At 37.9% G+C, this 11,298-nt stretch overlaps 1 protein-coding gene across 1 annotated transcript; it reads right to left on the reverse strand.

Annotated features, from left to right (window-relative positions):
* Window positions 1–1,271: 1,271 nt before the first annotated feature.
* Window positions 1,272–3,279, reverse strand: socs1a (suppressor of cytokine signaling 1a). The gene is made up of 2 exons (XM_041977397.1): window positions 3,053–3,279; window positions 1,272–2,095 (listed from the first exon to the last, which is right to left on the reverse strand). Exon 2 carries the CDS (start codon window positions 2,036–2,038, stop codon window positions 1,406–1,408), a length of 633 nt encoding a protein of 210 aa, XP_041833331.1. The 5' UTR covers window positions 2,039–2,095; window positions 3,053–3,279; the 3' UTR covers window positions 1,272–1,405.
* Between the last annotated feature and the right edge of the window lie 8,019 nt (window positions 3,280–11,298).

The following is an 11,298-nucleotide window of genomic DNA, read 5'->3' on the forward strand; positions in this document are numbered from 1 at the left end:
CTTGATAAGCCCACGTGGTGTAGTTTTGTCTCTATAGTTACCCATTACGTACACTTTTGTGTTCATTGTGGCTTGACAAAGTCTTAGATTTTGTCTACTCCATTCGGCTTTTATGCTGTAAATTATCTTTACTTTAAGTTTACTGTTCAAAACTCTGAAATAAAAATGTAAACTACAACAACCCTGACCTTGATCAAACATGTCTCGCTTCATAACCACTAACCCAAAAAATTTCCCACTTCCTCTTGAGGAAATTTTAATCTGCACTGTGTCCACATTAAGTTGAAAGTACACACACACTCATTCAGTCACACACTTCATTATGTGTCACCTCTGCTCATGTTTCTGGTAAGTGTGTGTCTGTATAAGCGTAACAATCCATTTACTACCAAAGCAGCCCCACCCACCTCTGCCCTACAGAGATGACTCACTGTGGTGACAATACTGTACACTATCCTCCACAGTTCCTGTCTGCCTGTCTGTCCTCTTACCTGTGACATAGCACCGATAAAAAATTGTGAGGGTGTGTAGCTCCTCCTTTCTCAGTCCACTTTGACAAAACTAAACAATATGACAGGAGTAGAGGCAAAGAAATGCAGCAGAGTATATTTAAATATGTTTTATTAAAATATAATAGAAGAAAAAAGTAAAAAAAATAGTTAAGGATTCATAAAATAATCCATTCATCTGCTCAGCAGAGGACGGCTGAATAGGAGGTGCATCTCCTCTAACAGTACAGTACAAGTTGATATCAGAAGTGTCCACAGTGCCATCCGATATTCTTTGCTATACACCTCAGTTACAGGGTGAGAACTCACACACATTTGAGCCTTCAGTGGTGAAAAACATTCAGGTGTGATGTAAACATTGAACAATATTAGAGTGTTAAAATCTGCTACAAAAGGGTATCTCACTGGTGCATGTGCTTTTAAAAGTTCTAACCATGTCGTCCACCATGCCTCTAAAGATTCAGCTGTCCATTCTTTCAATGTCCTTCGGTAACATTTCTGGGCGACAACCATCACAGTTGCATCCGCAAGTTTCTTTATCTTTGAAATAGCTTTGCTGTATGCATACTTCCTTCTTAATGCAACACTTTCCAAAGAATGCTCTGTCCATGTGCAACTTGGAGTGGAGCCTCTAGAGGTAATAAATGCTGAACTCTTATCTAAGTACCATGTCCAAGTAGATGCTGTCTGTACTTGACTGTGGCCATAATGTTGCATCAGAAGGATTTGCAACATTAAAGAGCCTGTTGCTTTTGTCTGTAACCATGGTGATCCAGTCTCAATGTTCGATATGTGATGGACAGGCTTTTTCAATACTTCCAGTAATTCTTTATTTGTTAAAAATCGCCGACTTGAAATAAGAAACAGCAGAGTTAAAACTCTACATGGTAGACTGGTCACAGTTTGTAAGGGAATTCCAACAGAAAGTTTTGGACCACATGTGTGACAGGCAGCTTTAAAACCTGGTTCTTTCCACCGCACTGCTCCATGATCCGCTTCCTGCACAGTTCCTGCAATGTAGGCTTCCATTTCCTGTAAGGGGTGCTCAGACTCTTCTTGGGTGAATTGATGTAATGCTCCAACAGGGCAAAAAGTGTCTGGAAGGAGCGCTCGTTGCCTGCAAGCGAGAACTTCTGATTTTTGTAGTCGATGCGCACACTGACTGGCCCAGTTTTGCCGTGGTAGGACAGAGTGAAGAAGACGTCTTTCTGCCGGCTATCGCGGATGAGGAAGCTGCCTAGAGGAGCGTCCTGTAACATGCGGTGAGCTTCTTCCACTCCCAGAGGACCCCAGTAGAAGCCGCAGCATTCAAGCTTGGCCGCTGTGTCTGTGATGATGTTGCAGTCTTCTTTAGAGGAGAAAGTGGGGAAGTGAGTGCGATATGTAGAGCGGGCAGGCGCAGATGTCAGGTTTGGGTTTGGGTTGGGATTGGCCTGGCGCTGAAGCTGCTCCGTCTCTGTACGAGGTGATGAGGATGAGCATGACAAAGGGCTCTTATTATTCCCTTCCACTGTGCCGTCGGCTACCATCCTACAGAGGAGAGAGGCCCCAAACCCTCTCCCATCTCTAACCACCACAATGACATTCTGAAAGAAACAAAAAGGAAAACAAGGGTTATTATTTGTAGCATGTTTCTGGAATCATATGGGACAATAAACATTTCCAATCCCAACAACACACAAGCTGAAAATCCTTAAACAAGGACCAAGTAAGGCCTTGAAGATGCAAGACTGCATTATTCTGGTTCTTTCTCTGACAATAGGTTAGAAATTAACTCTCATTTCCACTGAGAGGCACTGTCTGCCCTTCATGTGACTGGAGTTTGTGGTTTGGCTTATGTATAATTAACATAAATGTCATCCATATCCTATTTAGTGTTCTGTAAGCAGCCACAAGCATGCACATTTACACTCAGTGTGCTCGTAGTGCAACTTTTCATTGGACAGCTATACTTTTAAGAATGCATTACAAGGTTGAAATCAGACTTCTTGTAACAAGAACCACATTAAAGACATCTGAACTTCCCAAAGTAAAAAAATGTCCTCTTCCCAGTTTGACTTTATGAGGACAGGAATAGTTTGAATAACTAAACAATGATCCGTGGGCGCCTGACTGGATCTGCTGAGCTAAAAGTTAACCAGCCTATGTGAAGTGTGATTCGTCAAAGCTGTCTAGATTTACCCGAATGATAGAAAATCTTACAGTTAAAAGGTGAGGCAAAATGTAGGCCTTTTTATTATACCCTTATATTAAAGAGCTTTATCCTGACAGCACTGCTTATAAACTGTGGATACTGGAAAATCTTGGATATTTGAAGTAAAGCAGCTGAAAGAATGCAAATAGTTGTTTTTTTTTTCTTTCTTTTCTTTCTTTTTTTTTTTTTTTTTTTTCCTTTGGTAGGTTATATATATGCCCTTCAGAAAAACATTTTTTCTTTGTCTTTTCCTGCAAAGGGTGTTTAGAAAAAACCATGATGATAAAACCCCACCACAAACCCTTTATAACAGCAATGCTGCATAACTCCAAAGTAGAAATAACCTCACCGTTTTGTTCTGACAACAGCGGCTGTTAAAGGATCCTTTTCTGTAACTCCCAAAGTGCCATTAAACTGCAGCGGAGCTTAAATCCAGCAGGGTAAATCCGTGACGCAGCGCCGGTTTGGACGGGGAGAGATGCGTCCTTTAAAACCGGAGGAGGCTCGTAGACCTGCTTGGCTGCGATTCTCACCCGTCTACTTTCATATGTGTGTGAAGGCTGGTAAACAAATGTGACAATATATAGGGTTTTTCACCGCGGCTCCTCCCTGCTTCGCGGCAGCCCAGGTTTTTCTATGAAACGAAAGTGAAACTCTGCATCACGCTCTTCCCCGTTCTGATAACACGAAATCCGATCTTCTTTGGAGAATTTCATGACAAACCGCAAAGCCACATGACAGCAGGACGTTTACAGAAATCCAGGTGACAGATTCGAGTAATCTGATGTTTTATAAAAATGATCTGTGTTTAATGTTAATGTAGGCTATAAACATACTGAACTTTCAGTGGTATACTCATTCATTATTCATCATTCTATGCATATTTAAAACATTTTTTTAGGATACACACACCTAGGAACTCTTTATTGGAGCTAAATGTCAACATGTCTTACAGTAGTAGTAGTAATAATAATAATAAAGTCCTCTCAGGAGTTAACACAGGAGTTAGGTGACATAATAGTAAAGAGGACTTTTACAGTAATTATGGGTGTTCTCTGATGTTCCTCTCACTATTTTAAAACGGTGCACAATGGGTGGGGGGTGGCTGAGGGAATGCATGGAAAGAAATGTTGCCCTCCTAAAACCTGAGATACTGATGATGCACCGTCTGAGAACTGGAGGAAGCTACTTGAGTTTTTCCATCCATGCCAGACCTGAGAGGTACAAACGTGCAATGGTTTCGTAGAGAGATCATAGCTAGCTGCTTAATATCTGTTAACACAACTTTTTTCTTTATGATTAATCTGAAGCTGAGACAAGATGCTGGGAGAAATACTAATCCTAATAAAGTAAAATTTGAAGTCCTTGAAAGCTTTTTCTTGTGTTATTATGTTGTATGTTGTAGAACCGCCACTGTTCACACCTGCGTTGTTTAACCTGAGTTATGTAACCTAAGATAAGTGACTGGACAGTGAAAAGTCTCGTCTTTCCCAAAGGAAAACCAGGCTAATTGTAAGAAAGAATGGATAGGCAGAGAGAATGAAGTAAGAAGCAGCTGCTTCCTGATTTATTTGAAAACAGAGATGAGCAGCACACCTGGACAAACAGTCTGATCTGATAACAGTAGCAGATTAGGGACATTTAGGGACAATACAGATAAATTGCTATCCGAAGTTCATCAAATCAAATGAAACAGAGAATATCCCAACTTTAAGGTCATAATGAATGATGAAGAAGGCAGAGCCTGATTATTATATGGCCTACCATTAGTGCATACAAGTCAGATTTAATATCTTATGATAAATTTTCTTGATAAAGAGCTATTTAATAAGAAGAATAATAATTAGAAGAAGAAGAATGATTAGTTAATTACTTCATTCCATGCATTAAAGTTTTTTTTAGTACCATCCACCAAAAAAGTGTTCAGCCTGCATGTTATAAGACAGTGTAGAGGACGTTCACAGTAAGGCAGCAGGTACAACACAAAACATGACTCTTGAACACACATTTTTTTTAACAACATGTTTGTTGGAGCACATTTCCAACAATCTCTAATAGTGAAGTCTGTTCTGGACTGTGCCCCAGTAGAGCTCTATGTCTAGCAACGCCTCTGTCTGTTGTGGCCACAAAAGCAACACGTTAGTGCGGTTTAATCACGCAGAAGAGATTATTTTTCGGTTTATGATCTCTTTTAGAATTCAGAAGAAAGAGAAAAAAAGAAGTAGAGAATAAATCAGATGACTGTACTTGCAAATGAAGTCATACCAGCCCTGATTCCTCTTAACTTTAGTTTTGAGCCTAATTATAGGGTCTTCTGAAGAAGTGATATGATTCGTCTCAAACAAGCTCATGTGTGATATTTTAACAAAACATTGCAACCACATTTGTCTATTTTCATTCAGAATCGTTTTATTTATTTTTTCATTGCATATTAGAATTCCCTTTGAGGTATAGTTTCTTTTTCAGATGTTTCCCACTAAATTCCAGCCTGCAGCCGCAAAGTCTGGACTGCGCTGACTTCTTTTTATATCATGCAGCATCTTGAGCCAAAGCGAAAGCAGACATGTACGATTACATTTATATTTTGCACTTTGACACTCAAAGGCTTTTTTTCTCTTTCTTTTTTTCTTTTCATGGCATGTGCATGTGATGCAAGACACATTTCGGATAAACCTGAAGAAGTTTAAAATAATTAAATCTAATACAAACTCTTTCCTTGCAGTATTTGGCTTTTGATTGACAGTGAGCTGCACTTCGATTTAATTTATTATACATGTCAGTGACTCATGTATTTAACAGCCAGCTTCACTAAAGGTTTTTAATGATGTACCACAGTGCACACTTAAGTTACACTATTGCAGCCTAATGTTGGACAAAATCCAGACTCTGAACATCCTCCCTAACTGCCTCCCTTGAGTTTGTGATTACTTTTGTTGTTATGCAGCAACATGTTGTTGCCATTAAAGTCAGTTTTAAAATATCCAGGACTAATAAAAGACTCCACTGGTGGATACCGTGAGCAATTTGAATTTCCGTGCCAAGGAAACCATGTTGTTATGCTACAAAAGAGCCGGTCAGATAAAGTGAAAGTTAAGGAACTGCAGATCAGCTGTTAATGTCTTTAAAGATACAGCTGCAGGCAGACATATGATAGCTTGTACAACCTGTGTGAAGATGATGTGTTTCAGATAAATGTTGCCGTTTCACCATGTAAATCTGATGCTTTCATTCATTGCCACTTTTTGGTAAACCCTTGGACTACACAACTTCTCCATTTCTGTGAAACGAGACACAGCTGATAGAGGCCCTCCATAGTTTTGTCCCCTCCCCCAAGCATTAAAATTTTGGTATGAGCCTCTTTCATTGCATGCAAATGACTTACTAAAAGGTTTACTTATAATAGACACTCTGGATATGTTTGGATCCCTTTGTACTGTTATGGTTGAATCAATGCAGCCGAATTAAAATAAGGAGGCATACAAATGTAAGGAGGGAGTTTCAGAGCTGCAGTTTGTTAGATATTCTGCTCTGCTCTGTGGTCTTAAGAGTAGCAGTGTGCTCATGTTTCAAACCTAATAAGAAACACATGCTAACTGCCGCTCCCCTTCGTCTTGCATGTCTGTAACAGATTTACTTTGTGCATGATTCTTGCATTTCAAACGGCTATCATCTGGTCCTCTGTGGTGCAATTTTGTGTTTACATTTATCTTGCGTGTGTATGACTGTGCACCTTTGTGTTTATCTGGACTGTTACGCATGTTCCATGAGTTTCATTTCTGTGAAACAGGGACAGACTGTAACAGAGCCAAAGTGTGTTGTGTCTCTGTGCAGGTGTTGTGCAGACCAGTGAGACTGTGTGGTATATAAACAGACATATGCTGTTGATGCATGTATAAATGTAGAAAAATAAAATAATATAGCAACTGTAATTGTACAAGTCTGCACACTGATCTGGGTTCTGATGTTAGATGTGAAATAAAACTTTTTGGTTTTTCTCTTTTGCGTGAGAACATACAGTGTGGAAACCTTTGTTGGCAAATGCTGGTGGAAAATGCTAAAGGGGGAGAAACTTTTGAAGTAGTTTTGAGGCTTCGGTCTGGATTCCTGTGCATGCTAATTGTCAGCAGTGGCTGGTCAACCGTCGCGGATAATCAGCCTGCATGTCAAAGCACACACTCTTTACTGCAGGAACAAGCTGATCCGTTCATGCTGAGCTCTTTAAACTTGCTTACTGTTCACTTTTCAGTTCATCGACCTGTGCTGTAGACCTGCAGTTTAAAGTAAAACAGCAACAGATGAGGTTTCATCCAGGTTTACCTGTGATACAGACAGTAGTAAAATCAACAGGATACGTGGTTCTTTGTAAATGTGTCATCAAACACATTTGTGTGTGGAAAATGAATCATTTGTATGCATGAGATGTGGTCCCATATATCAAAATATGAAGCATTTCCTCTTCCTTGTATATACGCGGGGAAATATCCGAACTTATAATAATAATAGTAATAACAACAATGTTCTTTCTTGTTTATGTACCTCTTATAACTTTCACACATATGGTGGCAGTGTTGCTACTAGATAATAAATGAGTCAAGTTAATTCTGTATCACACCAGGTTTGAAACGGCTGTTAAAAACCTGTCATGACGGGCCTGTCTGATTTTTATAGCCTAAAACCTTTAAGGTAATATTGATCAAATGATAATTTTATTCTTTTTACACCCTTTTATTATCTTCTTTTTGTCTTTTTGTTTTTTCATCATTATTTTTTACCTGCTGATTTACAAGAAAAACTAAATGCTTTTACATTTTTACAACAAGCCATCTGCATCAGTAGTATTTTATTAGCTTTGCTGACACAGTATTATGTGTATTATCAGCACAATCACAAGTGTTACAGTAAGCTGAGCCATAGGTCAGCCGCCTACCCCATCTGCTTTGCTCCATAACAGAATACACTTTCAAAATGATTACAATCTGCAAATGTTTTGTGCCATACTTTTGCTTTCTTTATATTCACTGTGTTTAGTGATAACAGGGAATAGCTGCTGTTAACTGTTAAGCAATAAAAATACATGTAACTGCCACAAACCTTAACTCAAGACTTTATTTTTTTGGCTTCAGATGTTACAGTAATGTTAAACAGTGTGTTATAACAGTGTATTATTAGCTTTTAAAAATTTTCTCTCCATTTTTATTTTCACTCTGTGTAGTTATCAGCCAAAAATAACCATTATATGCTGTGTAACCATAACTGTTTCTTTTGTTACTGTCCTGCCATTAATATTATTTGATTTCAGAAAAAACAAGAACCAGTAGGACTTAATAAGTGTTTATCTAAAGTTCAAACACAATAAATATGATCCATTTAATTCCTGTTTTCATCAGCTGAAACAGCAATGAGTTAGGATGAAAGTGGAAGTACAGAGTTCCAGCTGCATTTCAGTAAATGTCTGCTGATTATTGTAAGGTGGGAATATAGTCATGAGGATATGTACAGAATTGTTTCCCTTTTACAAAGAACCTGTCATTACATGTTTGTTAAAGAGTTAAGATAACGTAAGGATAAACGCCCTATTATTCAGCGCAATTGTGGTAAATGTGAAAGTAAGACTGTCTTCCTGATTCCTGCATAATGGTATGTTTATAATGTTGCTATAGACAAAAAAAAAAAAAAAAAAAAAAAAACCCTCAGAGTGCTTTCTTTTATTTCAGATCCGTTCTTCCAGGAATATCCACTGATAATCTACCTGAGCTGTAGATGAACATATTTAGGATTTGTTTTCTGTTTTTTATGGATATTTGACATTACAATAAAACCAACAATAATCTAAAATAACTTTATAATTTCTTATGTTCTCAGTTGTCTATACTAGTTGTCCTTTGTTTCAGGTCAGGTTTATTTATATAGCACATTTCCAACAGGCCATGCTGCCTAAAGTGCTTTACAAAATAAAATAAAATAAAGTGAAGAATAATAGAGCAATAAAATAAAGCAATACAACAGAACAATTAAAATAATCACAAACTGATTTTTTTTTTCTTTGTGCTTATAATAACATTTTTAAAAGCTAACTTTTTCACTTGTTGTGTTTAAACCAGCAGAAAATGTGTCCATATCTTTAGGGCTGCTACCTAGAAGAATTACATCTGACATCTCAACTCCTAATTCCCAAAACACCTCAGACTCTTCTCTGAATTTGTCAACAGAAACTGGTTCTCAGAAACCTGTCTAACAGCTGTGATAGTAAGAAACAAACTGATCTTGTCATGATGGTAATCTGGTGAACTTTTTTTTTTTTCCTGAATCGCAGGAAAATGCACAATTCTTACTAACAAGGTGGATTCACCAACCAAGGCAAATGCTTGTTTTTGCCTTTTAATTATTTTATTATCAAAATTAGCCACATGGTAGTGTTTGCTGATCTCATATTCTGACCACAGTTAGGAAGAGTAAAAGCTGATGTGTGTGTTGGTACAGGAAGAAGTAAAGGTCTCATGAGGAGTCAGTCTCTGTATTATTTTTTTGGTGATCAGTACTGAACCAGAAAAATCACAAGAAACTTTGGCTTTCATCATGCCCTTTTGGGAGTTTTGAAATTTGCACGGTTAACTCATGGTACAGGCACAATGTGCTCATGTGAGGCAGTCATGTGAAAGTTCAGAAGTCAGTTTACATAAAAGTACCAATACCGTACTTTAAATTACTTAAAACTCTTGCACTTCAAACTGATTATGGCAAAATAGCAAAAGTACAACCAAAATAATATGCTTAAGGTGTAGTAAGTACTCAACGGTTGTTGTAATTTTGAAGCTAGCTTAATTAGCAACATATTTATTTAGCAATGTAGACATGCTAAGTCATCTGTGTAGTTTATATCCAACCAAAAGTGTTTCAGAAAAGGCATAAACTGTGTTTCCCTGACTATTACTCTAACTCGGGCAGAGACTTCTCTAGTATGTCACAACCTCCCCAAAATTTCTACAGCTAATTCCAACACCATGTCCTCTCCATCACCCGCTCTGGTATTTTCCTTCAGGCTAGATGAGCTGCAATAACATATTTTGTTTTTAAATCCATAGTTAATATTGTATTTTTTTTTTTCTAAATCTAGTTCCACAGATTGATAAAGTCAGGAGTCGTCACATTATGTTTTATCTACAAAAATGCCCTCAAATCTCTTAATTTTTCTGATAAAATATGTCTGACATCCAGAAGGCAGAGCTAGCTTGATGTGGCTTGCATCAAAAAGAAATGAGTCATGTATTTTCCTAGAATGTGCTACAGAGCATCTGGTGGGATCACAAGTAATGGTTTTAGATGTTTGCTCTGTCTCACCTTGCTCAGATTTATGTGTCATTAACAAGCTTGTGCAGAACTTGAGGTTTAGCTGTTGAGCATTTTCACTTAAATCTGATATGCATGTCTGTCCTGATGCAGTAATGACAAATATCAAAACGAGCGTTTGTTCATACTCTTAATAATAATGGATTAGATTAATATAGCCCTTTTCAAGGTGCCCAAAGTGCTTTACATAGTTTCTATTGTTTATTAACCCCTCATTCATATTTGGTGATGGAGAGCTGGGCAGACTGACAGCAATGTGGCAACCAATGCACGCCAACGGCCTCTCCAACCACCACCAAACATTCACACTCATTTATACACCAGCAATGCCAACACTGGAGGCAAGGAAGGTGAAGTGTCTTGCTCAAGGACACAACGACAGATCAACTGCGGGAGGGAGAAACGAGAACCTTCCGATCATTGGACGCCAACCCAGGTGGCACTGCATTAAAAACAGACACGATCCTTTGTTGAAAATCATTGCACGGACAGAGTAACATTTTAAGAAATCACTGCCTGTGTGTGACGGCAGTGTGATTGCTGGGGTGATGTACTCTTGGTGTGTCTCATTCTATAATTTCTATAGGAGCAGTGTAGTGTGAGTTTGGGAGTGATTCATGTGTGTGGCCCTGACAGTATTTGGCCTTTTCAAAAGCCTGGATAGTAAGGGGTTGCATTAGTGCCTATGGTGGGGGCAGCTTCTACATCTGTGAGGCCCAATCAAAGTATGAATGACGTAGATTTAAATGTAGTCTTAATGTAAATAAAGGAGTAAACAAAGTACTAAAGCTAGCATCCTGGGAAAAGAGATGAAGTAGTGGAGGAATACAAGTATTTTGCAGTTTAGATGAACCAGGGGTCTGCAACCTGCGTCTCCAGAGCTGCAAATGGTTCTCTGGACCTTTCACAATGGCTCTTATTCCATGGCTAAAAATGCTAAAGAACTAAATAATGTTTTTAATAATAGATATAAAAACAAATGCAGCTTTTTAGCAATATTTCAGGTTTTTTTCATGGAATAATTGCATTGAATTTCCACAACACAATGACACTAAAAGTACCAGTAATATATATATTTTTATCTATTTTTCTTGTCATTAGGTTGAAAAATGTTTTTTTTTTAACATAACTTTCCACAAATATCTACATCCCAAAGAAGAAAGTCTGTCTATCCTCTTTTTGCAAAGGTTTTTTTGTTTTTCTTTATTTTGAAACCTAAAAAAAGAAAAAAAAAATCATCAAAAATCT

This window comes from Melanotaenia boesemani, chromosome 2 (genome assembly GCF_017639745.1).
Source record: "Melanotaenia boesemani isolate fMelBoe1 chromosome 2, fMelBoe1.pri, whole genome shotgun sequence".
NCBI lineage: Eukaryota > Metazoa > Chordata > Actinopteri > Atheriniformes > Melanotaeniidae > Melanotaenia > Melanotaenia boesemani.